Source organism: Lepidochelys olivacea (assembly GCF_965140295.1).
Source record: "Lepidochelys olivacea isolate rLepOli2 genome assembly, chromosome: 8".
Classification (NCBI taxonomy): Eukaryota; Metazoa; Chordata; order Testudines; family Cheloniidae; genus Lepidochelys; species Lepidochelys olivacea.
This window is the reverse complement of record NC_140418.1, coordinates 21,197,197-21,218,357: the sequence shown is the minus strand read 5'-3', so window position 1 is coordinate 21,218,357 and position 21,161 is coordinate 21,197,197. Positions and strand designations below refer to the sequence as shown.

At 46.3% G+C, this 21,161-nt stretch overlaps 1 protein-coding gene across 4 annotated transcripts in view; it reads left to right on the top strand.

Moving 5' to 3' along the window:
* The window catches only part of STK10 (serine/threonine kinase 10), a 93,660-nt gene that overhangs the window by 32,793 nt on the left and 39,706 nt on the right, over positions 1 to 21,161 (top strand). For 2 of the 4 annotated variants that reach the window (XM_084637430.1, XM_084637429.1), the window contains exon 2: positions 7,958 to 8,122. In XM_084637430.1, coding sequence (XP_084493556.1) covers positions 7,958 to 8,122 — 165 coding nt within the window. Of the gene's footprint in view, positions 1 to 7,443; positions 7,746 to 7,957; positions 8,123 to 15,016; positions 15,357 to 21,161 lie in introns of those variants that run through there. The other 2 variants (XM_084637431.1, XM_084637432.1) reach the window with 2 other exon arrangements.

Genomic DNA, 21,161 nt, shown 5'->3' with positions numbered 1-21,161 from the left:
AAAAACAACCCCCTTATGATACATTTTACAGAGAGGGAAACCGAGGCAGGCCGCAGGGGTGCCAGATTACATGTAACACAAGGCAGTAGAGAAGTTACATTTAATGACCCTTTTCTTACAGCTGGCAGTTTGTAGAGAGTGATTATAGCTTCAGTTACTCAGCCCGGAGATGTGTGTTCTCATTACTATTAGGAATATTGTCCTGGCTCCAAGGTCAGAAACTTAGATGGACACAGATTCCTTGTTTATAATTGTTTGGTTTTCAGTCTACCTTCACATGATTTCTCTTCTCCTGCCCCCTGCCCCGTATCTATGGGGCAGATTCTGATCTATTAATGTGGAAATTGATATCAGAAGTTGGCTTGAGACTTCAAATTACCACTGGTCTGTCTTGTAAATCTGAACTGTAGTTGTATGGATAGCAGTGCAAGCATGTGACGCACTTAGAGTGAAAACCAATCTGTGTGGAAGTATGTCCACGTTGTATTCTGTCATGCCTAGCAAAACTCCAGCAAGCAGAGTTCAGGGAAATGGCCAGCCATAAGTTATAGAAATGCTGTATACCAGAACACAGCCCAAGTCTGATGGTATGGTCTGCGGGCATCTGGTGTCCTGAAAGCTGCTTTCTAGGTTGGCTGGGTGGGTCGATGATCCGTGATACAGCTGTCAGACTGTGGAGATGTAGCCGTGTCATTCAGCGCAGTGTAGGTGAAGTTGGCAGGTAATAGTAGCTCTAACTTCAAGCATACAAGGGGATGGTGTAAGTGCAAAATATTCTTATGAACGTGACTGGAAACAATTGGCTTGAATTCCAAACCTCTTAGTGGGATTGTAAATGTGACTTATGTATAGTGTAATTCTGGGATGTATGCTATAGCCATTTTTCTAAAGCTCATGTAGTAGGAGGACCTAGGGCCAAATTCAGATCTGGAGTGAGCACGTGGAACTCCGTAGAAGAGAACTCGCCTGACTGTAGCAGATTTGGATTTGGCCTCTCCAGTGCAGTCACTTGGGGAAGGCAGCGTAGTTCAGTGCATAGGGGTTAGACTCCCAGTCCAGAAACCAGAATTCAGTTCCCCGCTCTGCTACTGACCTGCATGTTCTTGGGTAAATCACTTTGCCTGTGTGCCTCATTTCCCCTCCTTTCTCCCCCCCCCCCCCCCGGAAAGCGGTGGGGTGAGGGGGTGAGAGAACCTGGATTTGTGCAGGAAATGGCCCAACTTGATTATCATGCACATTGTGTAAAGAGTTGTCACTTTGGATGGGCTATCACCAGCAGGAGAGTGAATTTGTGTGGGGGGGCGGAGGGTGAGAAAACCTGGATTTGTGCTGGAAATGGCCCAACCTGATGATCACTTTAGATAAGCTATTACCAGCAGGACAGTGGGGTGGGGGGAGGTATTGTTTCATATTCTCTGTGTGTATATAAAGTCTGCTGCGGCTTCCACGGTATGCATCCGATGAAGTGAGCTGTAGCTCACGAAAGCTCATACTCAAATAAATTGGTTAGTCTCTAAGGTGCCACAAGTCCTCCTTTTCTTTTTATCCTTATGTGAAGCTCTTTGAGACCCTCTGGTGTAAGTGCTGCTTATTTAGAACAATGGGCCCGCAGGGCAGCGCTGGTTTCGACATACAGATTCCCTTTCTTGAGTCACTGGTTCGCTGGGTTTGAAATGGGAGCAGCAGGCGCTCTGACTATGGGCTCAAAGTTATCTGCTCTTACGCAGACTTCCTCTGAAATGTGACTTCGGAGCTTCCTCTGGCAGTGTTCAGTAAATCTGCCTTCCCTGCCCCAGATGGCCTGCAGGCATGGAGGAGAGAGGGCTCTGCTCTTTCTGTCTCTGCTGCTCAGCCTCGTCGTCCCTGAACCGATACCAGTAGTCTCCCCATTAATGGAAGTGGGAGAAGAGATGAGGAAGCTGAGATGGTCAAAAATGTAACTGCTGCAGGGCTGCCTAAAGTACAAGGCCTGGTTGGAAAGCTAGCAGTCCCTGTGCTGTTAACCCTATTGGGGACATCCTTAAAGTCTCATTGGGTATGTCTACACTGCACTTAAAAAACCTGCAGCTCAAGGGGTGCAGTCTAAAGGGCTGTTCTACTGTGTCTCTTTAATAGGGCTGTGCACTTTGAGTTGTAGGCCGTTGGGTGCTAGTCTGTTAGTGCTGACTGGTTTTGGCTAGATACAAGCCAGGGAAGACATCCCTGCCCTGAGGAGTTGCCAGCCCACACAAGTACTTCATGAAGTATTCAATCTAAATGGATACATAAGCATATATTTTCCTAAACATCCTGTTTTCTGAATAAGAATTGCTCATACCTAAAGGGAGACTGTAACAGAGGAGTTGCTCTGTGGTTGCTCAGCCTGTTAGTCATAGTAACACCCCTCACTGGCATAGAGACTGATCCTCTGGAGGTTTTGAGCTGCTTTGCAATCCCTAATTTCATGAGGCCTTGCAGTCTTTTTACTGTTGGGCAAACTGAGGCAGAGAGGGAAGTGGCTTGCCCACACTTCACACACAGTTAGTGGTCAAGCTGGGAGCAGACCTCCTGCTCAAATCTGCCAAAGCTCCAACTCTTCAATGTTGTGAAACTTCTAAGCAGCCTTTAACGTGGTTGAAGTCTCTCTAGCAGGGGTGTCCTGTAGGTCTCTGCTAGCAAGTTCCTGGTAGTGCCTTGGCCAGTCTTGTAAGTTGGGCTGTTGTGTCCTTGCTCTGAGGTTTTTCCCCTTGGGTCAGAACACGGGTGCTCTGAGCACTGTCTCTCTTTCTGCCGGTGGGTGTGTCACCATGCCTCGTATGACCAGCAGGGCTGTGGAATCTGCCGTAGAAGCCATTCCTTGGGGAGCAGAATTGTGCTTCGGAGTTGAAGCTTTTGAGAAGATCCCTGCAGCTTCTGCTGTGTGGTTCTGCATTTTCAGTGCAACATTCTGCCTCATCATTCGTAATTTTCAATATAAAATTACACTAGTACAATGGCTCATGTTCCTGGCTATGGTAGTAAATATCATATTTATGTCAATAATATCCCTATTAAAAAATTTGGGACTTCCCCAGAATTCCTATCTGCTGCATCAGAGCAAAGGCCCCTTGCTGTGGAATACAGGCCAGGGGATGGGGGATGCAGGAGGGCTTGACAACTAAGCACCTAGGAGAGGGCAGGGGTTCCTTCCCCCCGGCTGTTCTGTGCACTGCATATGGCACCTCAGTGCAAATCTGAAATTAGAGGGGCTGCTGTGCGACAAATGCACCTTCTAAACGCCTGCCAAAAGGAGGCTTTATCTGGTGGCCCTCTTAAAAACTGGCAGGAAGGGAGGGCCTTTCCATCTGGGGCTTCTGGCTCCCTGCACAAGTGAAACTCTGTTTGCTGAACTAATTGCAGAAGTCAGCAGTGCCGCTGAGGGATGGCAACTGTACTGCAATACATCTCCCTGGAGTAGTCTGTGGAAAAACACCCCCAGCCTTGCAGACAGGCTTCCCCTCACACCTGCTGAATGCTCACCTTCTACTCTCTGATATTTATATTGTAAATGGGCTGCTGCACATTAAAATGAATGTTTGAATTGCATGATGCTCTGAATGCTTACTGGTGGGGCTTTCTGGCCCTTCTAAAGTGATTAATACAGTCCTCTAAATGCACTCTGGCTTCCATCTTGGAGTGGGGAGAGAAGAGGATTTGGGTTCATGATGGTGGGAAGCCCTAGAAAGCAAATGCATAGAGTGTGTGTGGGGGTGGGGGGTGGACAGGACCCAGTGTTTTGATGTGAGGCTTGTAACCTATGAGAGCATGCATGCACTAGAGAGGGTTATTCAGCATAGACTCATGGAAATGTAGGGCTGGAAGGGGCCTTGCCCCCAGCATGGAGGAGAGGCAATGGTATTAGAGATGCAGCTGGACTCTCTTGCCTTGGATCTGAACTAAAAGGACCCAAGAAAGTTTGGGGATTTTGGTTCAGGCTCATCGTTAAAATAGTTTGGATGTGATGCACAGTGATCAATGTCCCCTCTTGCCAGGGAGAACCCATCTAGAATTCAAGGACAGAAGCTATAAACAATGCCACTGCTGAGGACAGCTGAATGCAAGGCCTCTGGGTGATTCTCAAGTGCATGGGGCACTGGAGGATGTTGAGTTTGACTGGCCTTGATCAGAGGGGAAGTGCATGCATAGTGTTGTAACCACAAAGGGAAGCCACACCTTTTCTCACAGCACATACTTCCTCTCCCAGATCTCCACCAGCCTCTAACGCACACAGAGGCTCTATGGGGGTATTTATTCTTGCTCTGTACAGTCATTATTGTCCATTCTTTTGAAATAACTCGATTTGGAAGGCAGCACTTTCCTGTTTTTCCCACCGGTCCACTTACCCGCCCATTGCTTTCAGTGTCCTGGTGGTAATTCATTCTTTAAAACTTAAGAGGAAAAAATTAGAAGCACCCGTGTAAAACTAGCTTGACCTTGGAGCAATTACACAAGTCCTAATGGAAATGGGGTCACCACCCACTTCATCCTTTTAGGGTGTACTTGGGTCAGCAAGTGCTGGATTCTTCTAAAACCACTAGAATGCAAATATGTCCAGCTTGGAGAGAGAAGACTTTACTTTCTTCTACGGTAAACTCTCTCCATGCTTCATGCAGTTTCCCCCCTTCCCCCCCCATTCTTTTATCCTCTGCCAGGCCATTTACTCAATATATGGTTGTATCCTCTAAACTGAGTAAGACTGATTCAGCTGGACCTCCTTTGTTTATGTCGGGAACTAATCCTTTTCTAAGCTCTCTGCATAGGCCTTCCAAACAGATACATAAAAAGAGAAAGCAACAAGGTAGATCATAATTGGAGCCTGCCAGCCTTTCCCCCCTCAAACAATAACGCACAGAAATGTGACTTCCCCCCTCTCTCAGGTCATGGCTGAATGCATCATGCTAAACTCTTGTATGAAAGCAGTTGCCTGCCTGCCTAGAATACTCTGCGCCAGGTTCCCCTGCTTGTTCAGATGGAGGGGTAAACATACAGTGTACATGAGACACTTAAAAATAGAGTGGACAGAGCACTAGAAATACACCATAGGGAGGACTCTTGCCTTGACAGGGAAATAGACTGGGTGACTTGAGAGGGATTTCTGCTACCCCTCAAACAGTTGATTTTCTGAAATTGTGAAAACAGTCTTTGTGCAGGGTGTGGCTTCCTGAGTCAGATAGTCAGGGCTAGTCCCTTCCCCCTTGGGTGAAGAATGCTAGCAGTCCTGTGCCTTGAAGGGAAGCTTTTTTCTGTGGGCTCTCACCTTTGCTTTGGTCTGCTCTGAATGTACTGCTAGCCAAGTGAAATTGAAAAGGAGTACTTGTGGCACCTTGGAGGCTAACCAATTTATTTGAGCATAAGCTTTCTCTTAAATTATTTCTGGGGCCTTGGGAAGGGGAAAGTAATAAGAAAAATAATGCCGCAAGCATTCCTGGCTGATGCTCAATGTTCAAGCAGCCTGCTGCTGGCATGGCGTGGCTGCGAACAGCGGAACCACCCTGTCAATAACCTCCTTACAGAGCAGCAGTGTGTATGGGGCTTCAGTTACTAAAATACATCCGCTGCTCAGGCCCCTCCCTCATTATAAGTAACAGCCTGGATTTGTCAAAAACAAATCGTGTCAAAGCAACCTGATAGCCTTCTTTGACAGGGTAACAAGCCTTATGGATAGTAGGGAAGCGGTAGATGTGGTATATCTTGACTTAGGAAGGTTTTTGATACTGTCTCGCATGACATTCTCATAAACAAACTAGGGAAATACAACTCTAGATGGAGCTACTATAAGGTGGGTGCGTAACTGGTTGGAAAATCGTTCTCAGAGAGTAATCCTCAGGGGTTCACAGTCACGTTGGAAGGGCATAATGAGTGGGTTCCTGCAGGGATTGGTTCTGGGTCTGGTTCTGTTCAATATCTTCATCAATGATTAAGATAAAGACATAGAGAGTACACTCAAGTTTGAGGATGATACCAAGCTGCGAGGGGTTGCAAGTGCTTTGGAGGATAGGATTAAAATTCAAAATGATCTGGACAAATTGGAGAAATGGTCTGAAGTAATAGGATGATATTCAGTAAGGACAAATGCAAAGTACTCCACTTAAGAAGGAACAATCAGCTGTACACGTACAAAATGGGAAATGACTGCCTAGGAAGGAGTGCTGCGGAAAGGGATCTGGGGGTCATAGTGGATCACAAGCTAAATATGAGTCAACAGTGTAAGACTGTTGCAAAAAAAGCAAACATCATTCTGGCACGTATTAGCAGGAGTATTGTAAGCAAGACATGAGAAGTAATTCATCCGCTCTACTCTGTGCTGATTAGGCCTCAAATGGAGTATTGTGTCCGGTTCTGGGCGCCACATTTCAGGAAAAATGTGGACAAATTGGAGGAAGTCGAGAGAAGAGCAACAAAAATGATAAAAGGTCTAGAAAACATGATTTGTGAGGGAAGATTGAAAAAATTAGGTTTGTTTAGTCTGGAGAAGAGAAGATTGAGAGGGGACATGATCATAGTTTTCAAGTACATAAAAGGTTGTTACAAGGAGGAGGGAGAAAAACTGTTTTTCTTAACCTCTGAGGATAGGACAAGAAGCAATGGGCTTAAATTGCAGCAAGGGCAGTTTAGGTTGGACATTAGGAAAAACTTCCTAACTTTCAGACTGGTTAAGCACTGGAATAAATTGCCTAGGGAGGTTGTGGAATCTCCATCATTGGGGATTTTTAAGAGCAGGTTGGACAAACACCTGTCAGGGATGGTCTTGATAATACATTGGGGGCAGGGTAGTTCAGATCACAGATGCTGGTGTGACGGAGGCTGATGCTTTGTGTGAAAAGAGAAGACCATACTGCCTATTTGCATATGTTGGCATTTCCCCTCACTGGTAGCGTACGGTATAATGGATGCAAGTGTAGATTAGAGCTTGTTTCTCTCGACTGAGAGTGACAATAATTTGAGTGACAAGGTGAGGGAGGTAATATATTTTATTGGACCAACTTCTGTTGGTGAGAGACAAGCTTGCAATCTGCATGTCATTTCTGGCTGCTTCAGTTACATTGCATGCTGATCTGTTTTAAGAAGCAGGGAGGGAAGGAGAACAAGGGGAGGAACACTTCAGCTGATGTGGTGCAGCTTGAGATAAACAAAGCTGTTGCTAGTATGTCTGGCCCTTATCAAGCCCTCTGGAGGATGTGGGCAAGGGAGTATATCTCATATCTTCCCCAACGTGATCTAAGGCTTCCAGAAGTGTCATGGCAACAAAGATCAATAAAACATAAGGTGCTGGCTTGTCAAGGAAAGTTAGATTTAACTTCTGCTGCTGCTTTGCCCTGTTCTCCTCCCCCTCCCGCCCCCCCCCCAAAAAAAAAAGAAAACAGCTGCCTGCAGGTCCCATCTCCATTAGGTACCGCTACATTGGCAAATGCTAAGCATGTATGCTAAGCAGTGGGGAAATTCCAAGGCTGGAGCTGGTTCAGAGCTGTACAGCAGCAAGCCCTGCTTTGTAATTGTTTATGGTCTGAGCGTTTTCAGAGATGCTGAGGACTGCAGTTCCTGCCAAAACCAAGGGGATTTTTGAATCCCATAGGACTTCTGAAAATCAGGCCATTACCTCCTATGCTATGGGACTGTCTTAGCTTCCAACTCCTTCACAGTAACATTGATGGGGGCTCTCTCTTGACTTCTTGAAAAGCATCTTCCCTCCTGCAGTGAAGTGGCAGAGACCAAGAAACTGGAGAAAGGTAAGAGGGATTTTTGTCCCCTTACATCAGTAATCCTATCCACTGTGTCTGTGTAGCAAAGCTGCATCTGCAGATTCTCCCCACTTTTATAGCAGGCAATTCCTAAAGGAGTTGAGGGTGAGAATTGGGAGAATGGAGACTGGGTTAACACCAAAGCCTCAATATTGTTTTTTCCTTAGGTCCATGTACTTACTGTGGGTTTTACATTACAGGCCAAGAATAAGGAGTCAGGGGCATTAGCTGCTGCAAAAGTCATCGAGACTAAGAATGACGAGGAACTGGAGGATTATATGGTGGAGATTGAAATCCTGGCGACCTGTGATCATCCATACATTGTCAAGCTCCTGGGAGCATTTTACCATGACAGCAAACTGTGGGTAAGAGGCTATTACTGCATGCCATCCCCTCTTCTGTACATTCTTCATTCTCTCATTGCTGTGCTGGGAAGCCAAAACACATTGGCTCATGGCAAAGCAACCTCCGTAGAGCCGCTGACGTTCTGAAAGTCTCTGGGAGTTGCGAACAAGGCACAAAGTGTGCACTAGACACCCTTCTCATAGTTACCGTGTCTCCCTCATTTCTTCTTCTCATTGGACGAGCTGCTTAGAAATAGCCCAGACAAGCTCTCGAGACTCTCTCTTTAGGAAAAACACCACAGCGGTTGGATGTTCTGTCCAGTCACAAGTGCTCATGTAGGGCAAGAGCCTCGTTTTCCTGTTTGGAGATTACAGAAAAGTTTAAAAGCCCACTTTCTCTCTTCCCCCTCCTCCCCCTCCCAATCCTCCACCCAGCCCCTCTTATTATGGAACCTGATTTAAGAGGAATCTGGACAGGTTTTTAACGGCATGAGTCGCTATTACAGTTTAGGCTTCTGTGGCACTAGGAACCAATGCTAAGAACTTAGCTCTAGGAAATGTGAAAGCCCTCACCTGGAATGGGCCTCCTTGCATGTACGCTTAAAACTTCTGGGCATTCTGTTGCTGTAACATAAAATGCAATCAAACTGGTTACTTCAGTGGCCAGTTACCATAAAACTGGAAGAACAGCTCCATAATGGTACACTTCCTCCCCCCCAACCCCGTTCCTTCTCTGTCAACAGACACTACTTAAAAAGAAAAGGAGTACTTGTGGCACCTTAGAGACTAACAAATTTATTAGAGCATAAGCTTTCATGAGCTACAGCTCACTAACACGGCTGCTACTCTGAAACCAGACACTTCTTAGTTCCCCTTGTGTTAGAGGAAAACCCTCTGATATTCAGCGTGCGGCTGCAGGGAGGGTAGAAGGGGTTGTGGGGCTAGAGAAGATTTCCCCCCTTTCCTTCCTGGATTCAGACTGTGGTGTACATGTCAGTGAGGATGGGGCTCCAGAAATTGGGGTGTATGTAGATCTTTCACCAATGTATTCTGTTCCCTCTCTGTTCATATCTGCCAGTACGGCTGCCCCTTCTTGCAACTACATCTGGGTGGCCCTAGAAGCCTCCAAGGCTATAATGTCAAACCATAAGCATACAAGATGCTGTGTTCCAGAGCAATCTTAATGCCCTTCCCCTCAAGCATCTTCACAACCTCCCCAGCAGATTCCTGAAGACTCTATCTTTATTCATAGGTTATAGGCCAGAAGGGACCACTGTGATCTAGCCTGACCTGCGTAGCACAAGCCATGCGACTTCCCTGAATTAATTCCTGTTTGAACTAGAGCATGGCTTTGAGAAAAACATCCAATCTTGATTTAAAAATTGCCCATCACAGAGAATCCACTACAACTCTTGGAAAGTTGTCCCAATGATTAATTACCCTCGCTGTTAAACTAGTGGCTTCTGAAATCTGAATGTAGCACTCTGCTAGCTGCTAAGGTCACTGGCATCTGCGAGATGAAACGCCAAAGCCAGGGTCTCTTGCTTCACGTTAGGCTGCGTGCTAGGATGCAGCCCACACCGAAGCCTGTCAGGCCAGCATGTATCAGTGTCCTTTCTGAGAAGCTCACTAACGCTCTCCCCCGTCTCCCGTGGCTTGCCATAAATGCAGGTTAAATGAGCAGCATATGAGCTCTTAAATGTGAGTCTGAAACCCTCCTTTCCAAGAGCGCTGCAACTCTGAAGGGAAGTGGCTTGCACGTTGTCTTGAGAACTAGCTTCAGGTGGCAACTGATCTCCATTTTAAGAGTCACTTTAGGTTCAAGCATCAAATAAATCTCTAATGTTCCACCAAAGTGAAAGGCAAAAGTCCTCCTGAGGAGGGAATCCACTGACGTGAATTTGCCAGAAATCAAAAAGTCAAACAAACTGACGAGCTCAGGATTAGAGATCAGACTTGTCTTACTCTACACCTTCCCTACTCCATTTCTACCTCCTTCAGCTTCCCTGCACTTCAACTAGTCTTCCTGATTTATTTGTTGGCCTCTGTTTTCTAAAACATCAGCTTGTTCTTTTGACCTCCTCTCTCTGTAGGAAGCTTTCCTTCCTTCCTGTAGGAAATTCTGCATTTTCCCCTTTGCTCTGCTTTTCTCTGCAAAAAACTCTGTAACGTGTCATTGCCTGCTAAAATTAAACAGTCCTTTAGAAACTAATAAAACAAGATACCTCTGTATCAAAACCTCCCAGGAGGGGAAATCTTATTATACCTCAGTTCCTTCTTAGGTGGCCAGCGTCCTATTTTTGGTTATTTGCAAGTGGTATTTGTCTTTCATCATTTATGCTGTTCATTTGAATACTCCTGAGTTTCACTGGGCTTGGTGGAAGTAAAGAGGCCAGGCAGTTCCACTTCTGGTTACATCTGCACTGCAGCCAAGAGGTGTAATTCCCAGCTTGGCTAGACATGTGCCAACTCTGATGAAGCTAGTGCACCAAAAATAGCAGTGTGGCCACTGCTCAGGCTAGTTGCCGGAGTACAAACCCACCCAAGAGCCTAGCCTCACTCAACAACATTTCCAAGATTTTCTTGCAACAAATACAAGGCTGCAGCTTTCGGTTTGCAGACTTTGCAGGGGAATGTTTGCATCCAGATAGGGGTGGTTTGGGGTTTTTTTTTGTTATTTTAAGAACGTAAATGTCTGTTAAATAGAATGGTGTGTAAATGTTTTCTTCTGGAGGTGTTCAGAAGTCGGAGAAGCAGAACCGATAAAATGTTTGGCTCAGGCGGTCAGTGCGGGAGCAAAGTGCTATTGGAACTCTCCAGCAGAAGGAAATGGGAGTGCTGTGCCGTATCGGCAGCGAGGTGGGGTTCCCCAGGGTTCTGAGAGTCGCATGCCCAAGTGTAGAGGCGCGGTAGGGCATTGCCTGGCTGGTGCGGAGGACATGACTTACTCAGCCTCCCTGTCAGTGGCACGTTCCGCTCCCAACATCTTATTGCTGTGTAATGCTGACGGACCCTGGTCGTTGGTGGGTGGGATCGAACCGGGGACGTCTGGAGCTTCGTGCACGAGCCTCTACCGCATGAGCTAAAAGCCAACGGGCTCTTCGCTAAGGCTGTAGAGCGGACCCGTTTTGTGTGTGTCTGTCTGTCTGTCTCGAGAAGGTGCATAGGTTATAGCTGCAGCCTGCGTGACGCAGACACTGAAGTCCATGTTCCAGTGCTGGCCCCAGCTTCGAGCAGGTAACTGAGCGGATAGAGCAAGTGCTCCTGAATTAATAAAGAAAAGACGTGAAGAAACCTGGGATTCAGCAGCATCTGCTTTCAGTGTTGCTGGGAGCCCCTGTCACTGCCCTTGCCGTTCCCAGGTTTTGGTAGGCCACTAAGGGCAGTGTTTGTGGAGCTAACTTCTGCACGGTGGAAGGTGTATAAAATGCTCCCGACCCTGGTTCATTTAAAATAACTATTCACCCTCATTTTGGTCCCTGGCAACCCCTGAGCTATACAAAGTTGAGTGAAAAGAAACCCCTGCATTCTCGAGTGGGAGCGTGAAAGCCTGCTGCAGGCCACAGGTGAAAGCAGTGCTGAGTTTGGAAACCACAGTGAGCTTTATGGGATGGAGCTGGCCTCATTACAGCATTCTGTATGAGGGATTTTAAGTTATAATACATCACCGTGATGCTGTGCTCCATGCACCGTGCCAGTAGTTACTGACTCACCCCACTTTCTTCTGCTCTGGGCAAGGGCTAAGCAAGCTTGTGTTACTTATAAACCGCCCCAAGAAGCTCCCATAATTGCAGTGTTGCCACCTCCCATGACTTTTATCGCGAGCCTGGTGATGTTTGGTGTGCTTTTCTTAAAGCCCAGCTGCTGGAACTGGGGCTCTAAACCAAGGTGGAGACCCTCGTGCAAATAAAAGCAAGTTTATAGCCCTTGTGGTTGGGGAGAAAAGCTTGCAAACGTGACCTGAGTGCAGCCTATGGGCTCAGGAACCTGAAGACAATCCCCCAACCTGCCCGCAATATCTATTGTTAAAAATAAACTCACAACTCTTTGGGGCCCAGGCCTCATGATTTTTGAATGCTTGGCATCGGCACTACTGACATTTCTCTTCTTGGAGAGAGACTATAGCAGCTGTTGGATGCTCTGTCTTCCTCATTGCTTATTGACTTCTAGACACTGCATGCGTTAGGAGCTGTAGACATGCTTAGAGCAGATAAGGAATGGCCCTGGGCCAGAGGAGCTTGCAGTCTCCTACTTTCAGATGTCTCCACCTGTTTAAGTGTGTGTTCTCTTTTGGGAGGGCAGGAGGGGGGGAATAAAAAATCCTTTGGGGGGGGGGAGTGGAATTTCTCTTGGACTGATGTTTTCTCCACCAGCCTTTATTCGGAGCACCTGACTTTTGACCTGCAGAGAGGGAGTCTGGCTTACAGCTTGACAGTCTGTTTTAACAGTAACAAATATATCCCTTTGGCATCCTGAAAAGAAAAGTCCTGTGAACTTAATACAGAATTAGAACCTCTCTGTGTGAAATCCTGGGCCAGCTGAAGTAAGTGGGAGTTTTTCCATTGATTTTTTTCAGTAAAACCAGGCTTGAACCCTATAGGTTTCTTGGACCATTCTATAGGATGGATAGAGGATCATTCATATCTCCCAGCTATAGAATTTTCCAGGTGGGTTGAAAAACCGAAGTTAAATCAATAGGTTTTTAGGGTAATTTGTATAAAACCCTATTGCTTTAACCCCTATTAATGTCTACAAAGCTCTTCCATAAGGTGTGAAGTTCTAATTGAAGTAAGTTGTGGGTGGGATACTTTTATTGCTTTGCTATAAACTGTGGGTTACTAAAGGAAATCCCCATTATCATGTAAATAGGCTTTTTCCTGAGACCAATTTAATAATTTTATTAATATGTTAAAACTGGTACAGAGTTTAAGCTTAGAAGTTTCTGGTTATCAGGGAATAAGGTACAGATTATCAAGGGGTGCGAAGTTCGGTTTAGTATTGGGTGGTGTAAGGAATACATAATATGCAATATCCCCGATTGGGGATAAAAGGTTAACGGGTCAAAGTACAGACATTGGGATATGAGGGTATGTTGTTCATATAATGGCTATGTTCAGGTGTGGAGTACAATGAATGGATACGATGATGAGGATGGATTTATCCTCATTTGGTGAGATTTAATGTTCAGTGAGTTTATGGTTCCAGTTCATTATGGTCCAATGGAAAAAGTATCTCTGTCCCTTTCTCATAGTTGATGCACGATGTCGTTGTGGCTCACACCTGGTACTGTCGGTGGCCGGTGATGTGTTCGATGTAGATGTCCCTGGACCATCGGATGGCATGCGATGAAGTGAGCTGTAGCTCACGAAAGCTTATGCTCAAATAAATTGGTTAGTCTCTAAGGTGCCACAAGTACTCCTTTTCTGTTTGGACTCTGACATCCAAGTAGCTCCCTCTGAGGACTGGAAGAGAGTAGCACAAACTGGCTCCTGCAGGTTGCTTAAACGAGTGATTGGCTTTTTGCTCAGTGTGAAATTCCCAAGACCTGGGGGCTTATCCTCAGCTGGTGTTGAAATCAGTAGAGCCATGACAATTTATACTATTTTGCTACCACAGGCTCACTGTTCCACTGAGTCTTCCAGTCCCCTCTTCTAATGCTTGTTACCACACCTGGTATATGACCAGAAAGTCGTACATTCCAAGGTACTGACAAACTTAAAGTTACAGGTGCAGCAGGAATATTTATCTTTGAGGTGGGGTGATTCTGCCTTATCTAGGTCATCTAGTGAATGTCAGTTTTTATTGTACTGGAGAGATGTGTGTTTTTTTGTTTTTGTTTTATCATTTTCCTGTGTGAGTTCATAAAAACACCCTATGACCTGTTTTCACAAAGCGATCCCTCTATATCTGACCTGTCAGTCCTCAAAGGAAACCTGCACAACACTTTCAGAAGACTAGCCTGGGAACTTAATTTCATTACCCATAGATTTGAGGGAGCTATAGATAGGATTTACCTCCATCCCATCTCACCATGTTACCCCCTGCCTGCACCATCACTGATTTTATTAAATGAAATGCTAAGGACATAAATTTTGCACATAAATTGATATTAATGAAGGTGCTTCCAGGTGGGCGTATTACAGTGATTCAAAACCAAACTGAGAGCCCATCCTGTGATGAGTGATAAATTGCAGCGTTCCTCTCTGGACTCAACTTGAAGGTTTCTTTTTTCTTTTTCTTTTTTAAAAGTGCTTTTACAAAGCCTTGAAAGCCATGGAAATATTTCCATTGACTTAAAAACTATTCCATAAAAACAATTAAGAAATACAAATAAACATTTTCCCTGCTGTGTTTCCAACCCAAGCATCCTAGCACTGTGATCGCTTAGGAGAATCTAAAGCTCAAAGCTGACTAGAAACAAAAGGGAAACCAACTAGTGGCTCTCCACTGTGAAATGCTGATAGATATGTGCAAAAAGTGAATAGCCAGTATCATAACTAAGTAAAATTTTTAAAATTCAGTTTTACTCTATCGTGTCAGTAAAATGTTAGGAAACGTGTGCTTGATGTAATTCAGCGAATCTTAAACTGTGATTCCTTTAAAAACACACCCACCACCTTCTAGACACAAACCTTGGTCTGTTCAAATTGGTGAATCTTAACTGAAATTGACAGGCTCCTCCTGAGTGTTTAGCTATTAAATCTTCAGTCCTCATCCTGTCAGGCAAAAGCGTGAGTGGAGGGACCTTTAAACCATTCCTTGAAGGCCAGTCAACTCAAGCCATATCAGAGCAGTGTGGGAAGCAAATTCCAGTTGAGAACCCTCTAACAGTGAAGGCTTTGTCCCGGGTGTTCAGACCAAGCATGTTAGCTCAGCTCTTAGGGCACAGCAAAGGGGGAGAGGTGGTTTCTCTGTACCAGTCTGCCTCTGGTCTGCATCGAGCAGCAGGATAAGTACCACAGCAGCAAACTCTGCAGTTGGGCACTTAATGGCCAGAGCACAATCTCAAACACACTAATTACTGGGATTGGCCACTCAGATGGAAGGGGGAGACTCATGAAAAACCCGTCAGGCTTTGCCTTTAATCCTCCCTGTGATGACCTCAATACAAAGTGGAGCCATGCAGCTTTGTTCCTTTGAAAACAGGATACTGCAGTTCTCATGCCCCTGGCGTGAGGTGACATAAGTGACCCATCCCGTCACAAAGATGGGAGCTCCTAGTAGCCATAGGCGTGCTCCATCTGACTCCAGAGCGGTGAGTGGAATCTGTTGCCTGCTTGTATTTTTGAACTATTCTTCCCACGGGGAAGCTGAGTAATGAGAGTAATCAAACTGACAGGTCAGAAAGTGGAAACGCCAGTGGGCCGGAAGTTAAACTTCCTGTGATGTCCAAAGAAAATAACTATGGCTTACCGGGGGAATGCACTTGTCTTTGCCTTTTGCACCCATTTGATTAGATTGGAAGTGTTTCAACCTGTGTTGTGCTTGGTTTTGAACTCGAATGGGAATGTCCCTCCCCAGCTCTGTCATTAGTTCAAGAAAGTGTTCTGCTACTTCAGAATGTGAGTCTGACTCAGAGGAGTACCTGGGATATGGATCTGTGCTTTAGTGGCTTGCACAGCTAGAAGGACTTTATTTAATCCCGACAATGCAAAGAAGGGAGCTTTCCCTGGTTACTAAACCAGGTGACAGAGCACAGACTAGCAGTTGTGCTCAGATACTCAAAATAGTGTTTTAAACGTTTGTTTATTTAAGGGGAAATAATGTTTTTGGAAGGTGCCTTTGAGGTTAAAGGCCTGTCTGCACCCAAGAGCAGCAATGCAAGGTGCTGCCAATGTCTCCCTCTGCCAGTGTGTTTCAGCGCCCCCTGATTCAGGGCCCATCTTGCAGTGCAGAGGGGAGCAGGATTGGTTATTTGTATTTGTGCTAGCACCTAAAGACCCCAGCCTCCTTGTGCTAGGTACTGTGCAGATGTATAATACAGATGGCCTTTGCCATGAAGAGCGTCGTCTGAGGGCGTGTCTACATTACAATCTAAGTCAACCTATGTTGGGTTTACTTATAACCACAGTAGTAATTACTACGGTGGCTGGTGCCCGCACTTCTATCGGTGGTGTGCATGCTTACCAGAAACACTTCCAGTGGGAGGGGCTGAGAGCCAGGGTCTCAGCTCTGCACAGCTCCCCCCCAGGAGCTCAGCTGCTTTCCAGCTCTCAGTCCCTGCTGGGGGGGGGGACCACCCAGGGCTTCTCGCCTCTGGCGGGGAGATCTGCACCTGGAGTCCAGTTGGCTGCCATGCTCCCAGTGGGGAGCAGGGAACCCAAGGGGCAGCCCAAGCCAGGAGCCTGCGGGACAGCTCCGCTCCCAGCGGAGGCCCAGCTGAGGAGCCAGGCTTTCTTGTCAATTTCACGGCTCTAGCCAACAGCCAATGTAAGGAATACATTGTAAACACAGACACTGCCTTGCCCTTACTACACCGACATAAGCCCTGCGCCTCTCGTGGAGTTACTATGCGGGTGTAGTAGGGCACATACACTGGCGGGAGCAAGGCTGTAGTGTAGACACTGGCATAGTTAGGTCGACCTAACTCTGTAGTGTAGACCAAGCCTAAGTCTGCAGCTCATCCGGTGGATACAGCAGATGGGAACACAAGGTAATAATGAGACTGCTGTGATAGCATTGTTCACAGCATCGCTTTATGACCCACTTATTCTTTAGCCTCTCTGCTGAGACAGCCAACAGGGTGCTGTTGTGATGGTGGTTCTGTGATGTAGCCACAAAGAATGGGACTGGGACAACAAATTTATTTTGGAGGGTACCTTCATGTGGTGATGACTGTGGGCTGCTGCCAGCATGGAGTATGGTTGAAGTGGTTACTTAGCAGTGAAACGACTGTTACCAAGCTCCATTCCAGCCTCTCAGGAACTCTGCATTTCAACATACATCCAACATGGGAATGTTGGCAGTGTGAATATGGCACCAGACTGGGAATCAGGAGAGATGGGTTCCATTCCTGGCTCTGTCATTGACCTGCTGCATGACCTTGGGCAATTCACTTCCCCTCGCTGTGCCTCAATTTCCCCATCTGTGAAAATGCAGATAACGATGCTAACCACGTTGAGATCTACAGATGAAAAGTACTATATGAGAGTTTGGTGGTGGTGGTATGATTATTATTGTCTTCATGCTTCGTTATAGATGAAGCTATCCATTGTGAAGTCCAAAAATATGTGTGGGGTTTTTTTCACCTATTGTCTTGCTGCCTCGTCCCCTGCTGATGGGGATTGATCTTTTTTATTCCAAATATTTCTCCTTGGAGGTTATTTTGTTCCAGGAAAATGATCTATTATACTTCAAGTCCCTGGTAAATAGTGCCCTTTTCTCATAAAGAATATTGGCAAGCTTGTAGCTGCCTGTCTTACAGAGAGCTAATTATTTCATTTCCACCTACAGAATATTTGCCATGTCAGACAAGCTGTTGACATTTGGGTTTTTACTGTATTAGCAATGAGGGTTTCTCTATTATTTTATGGCATAACCAGAGATCTCTAGTATGCACGAGGGCCTGTTGCTGCCTAGGAGGGAGGGTGCAGCTGATGGGGTGAAGTGGATGCTGATTGTTCGTTGGCCCTTCGTGCACTTCTGCGTGGGTGTGATGCTGACCTTGCAGAATTCTATGAAATAGAGTTCATGAAAGACTCTCTCAACCCCTGTGCCATTTGGAGCAGATCCTGCTGGGGCATGGGGCTATGTAAGCAAATTCATAGCTGTTAAGTCCAAAAGGGAGCATTATGGTCATTTAGTCTGACTTCCTGCATAAAACAGGCCATACATTCTTGCTTGGGAACTTACTGGTGAGCTATAGCATCTCTCTTAGAAGAACATTCTGTCTTGTTCCATGTGCCAGACGGTTCGCCAACAGCTCACGAGCATCATATGAGGCCAGATTTAGAGCCTGAAGGCAGTGGAAATGGCACCCCTCTCTTCCAGCCCTCTGCATGCATTAGGAAAGCAGCTAACAGGAGAGTACCAATGAAGGTGCCAAGCTAAGTAGGTGCAGGAATGTGTTCTTCTATCTGTTCATTCGCCTTCTGATGGGAGTTTAACCCTTGGACTTCAGACTCTTTTTTTTTTTATTGAGGGAAGGAATGTGGCTTAAGGTACCAGGGAGATCCCCTGGACTTTGTAACAAAGTCGAAACTGACTTTCAGTGATGAAAACAATGCTTATGTGATTAAAAATAAAACAAAACAAAAAAACAGAGTGGATTCAATCAAATTTGAGGCCAGTTTATGTGAGCAGTAGTTACTAAAACTAAAACCCGACAACTTAGTATTCTATGCTCTCCTATGTTCCTGAAGAAGATAGTTCAGGTGTTTTGGAAAAAGAGGAAAGTTAATTCTGAATAAAGTTAGGGGTGTAACTTGTAGCAGTGTGAAGCAGACTAGCTTTTGGTCAGTGTGCAGGGGGAAAAGATGTTCTCTTGCGTTATTAACAATCCTAAGATAGGTGAGGTTGAGGCAAATGGAGTGTCTCCTCTGGCAGCTGGCAGAACTGCCCAGCTTCATAATTCTGCGTCTGCCACAGAAGTTCTCAAACTGTGGGTCGCAACCCCATTTTAATGCAATCACCAGGGCTGGCGGTAGACTTGCTGGGGCCCAGGGCTGAAGCCTGAGCCCTATCACCCTGGGCTTCAGTCTTGGGAGACAGGGCTCAGGTAGGTTACAGGCCTCTGGCCTGAGGCTGAAGCTCTTTGGCTTTGGCCCCCCCACCCAGGGCGGCAGGGCTTGCGATGGCTCAGGCTTCGGTCCCCCTCCTAGGGTCATGTAGTAATTGTTCCTGTCAGAAAGGGGTTGCAGTGCAATGAAGTTTAAGAACCACTGCTCTGCCAGATAGGCCAAGAGGAAGGCAGGCTGTCTGCTTCCTTCAGTCTGCTTGTTCTGTATCACAATGCGAACATTACTTTTGCCCTCTCATTTTATCAATGGCGAGTACTTTCTTTCCACAGAAATTTAAATTTCTGTACCCCCAGGCCCCATCATGAAATGCTGCCCACTAATATGTGGGGGGGGGGCATGCGCGCACACACCATAGGCACCGACTTCCCCTCTTTCCCATAGGTGCTCGACCCCACCCCTCTGCCCCCCAGCCCCGCCCCCACTCTACCCCTTCCTAGAGATGGCCTGACCTCTCCTTGATTGGAGACCAACCTGTTTCCCATCACTCCAGTGCCTCCCAGCCTCTGTCAATGGATGCTGAAAGAGCATCATGGATGGGTTAAGGAAAGATGTTAATTTGTGTCTGTGCAGAGTCTGGAGGGGAGAGTTAGTATGGTGTCCCCTCGGGCAACAGCCTGCTGGAGAGTGGTCTGCCTCTGAACCACACCTTCTGCCACTGCCAACACGAATACCTCGAGTCACTTTGGTAAAGTGGTGAAAGGATGCCAGCATTTTCTGTGTAAAGAGCTTGCCAGGAAACGTGATCCTTTCCTGGGCTGGGTGCTATGAAGGGAGATTCTGTCCTGCACCTAAGGCAGGAAATGTTTTCAGTGGGTTGGGATAGTTTACATAGAGGATACTGTTCTAAAGGTGAATTCCTCCAGCTTTATGTATAGCTGGGGAGAGTGGGAGGGGAATGCTTGCTGCACCCAGAGTGTGTCGGGGACACTGGTCTGAAATGTTTGCATTGCAGGATGACTGGGCGGAGGGGAGAAGGAATGGACCAAAGGCCATGACTTTTTTTAATAGAGGAAGGGTGGTGCCAGGTTTGCAGCTGAAATCTTTTGCACTTGCTTTCTTTTTCTCCATAGTTTAAGTGCAGTGCCAGAGAGCTCCAGTCCTCTTTTGAGATATAGATGGGGACTTGTTTACAGGGATTGAATGGCTTTTATCACCCTGAATCTGTTTCTCTTTTTTTTTTTTCTTTTTTTTCTCCCCTCTGAAGCTAGCGGGGTGACTTTCTGTTAATCACAGATGGTACAATCAGAGGAACTCCATTGTTAGAAATGAAAATGGAAGGACTTCACCCATGATGGGGATGATTATTACCAAGGCAACCAACCGGGTGTTACCTAATGCCACTGGGCTGTTGAAATTTAATCAACAGAACAAGACTCGTGGTTTTCACCCAAACTGACACTGCTTAAGAGTGTTTTCCCTGGTGTATTATTAGTCCTCCTGCTTTCCACCTCCTTATAGTGGAAGGAGGACCTGGACTGTCTCTTTACCATTAAAGCAGACCCTGCCCTCACGTTGCTTAGAGGTTGCAGTCGGAAAAATGATGCCACATAACATTGGTCTTGTGGAGTTTTCTTGTATCTTGTTTTTCAAAACATGTGCTCAGTTTTGTAAGTGAAAATGTTCTCACCACCATCCCTGCAAATGCAGCCTGGACTCTGAGAGTCAAGCTGGGTTCTTTACTTCTACAATATCATTACTGTAATAAGGGATTACAGATGTTGCTGAGGACCCTGTGCTTTCAGTGGGCTGCCTGGGTATAATTCTTTACTAAATTGCATTAATCAGCTTGATGTACACAAGGAGGAGGGGAATCCTGCTCTCGCTCAGCGGTGCTGGCTCTGCCTTGCTAATATGTGTAAAGGGGTGAAGATGTTAGTGGCTGATGTTGGCAGAGAGGATGCTGACACGTGCACCCAGGAAGTTGCTTTTCAGAGCAGAACTGTACTTTGTGTCTCAACACTTGAAAGCAGAGCTCCAAGGCCCCCCCCCCCTTCTGAATTTGTTCACGGGAAGAATCTCTCCCAAGCAGCAGAACAGGAAGAGGATGTTCTGTTAGCGTCATTCCTGACACTTAGTGGAATCCAAAAGGCTTTTTTTATTTAGTAGGTGGAAATCCCTGTTGACCATTCTTCTGATCCTTCATCCCCCATCATGCTCTCTCTAATCTAGGGTTCGGTTATCTGTTTTCCCCTGTGACACCAAAAACTTTGGAGGTAGTCTGGGCCCCCTTATCTTGGACTCCCGAGAGAACCCCATCTCCCTTTTTGTCCTGCTGTAAAGCATATGTGCTGAATCGGGGTTCCTTATTCAGGCTTGACTAA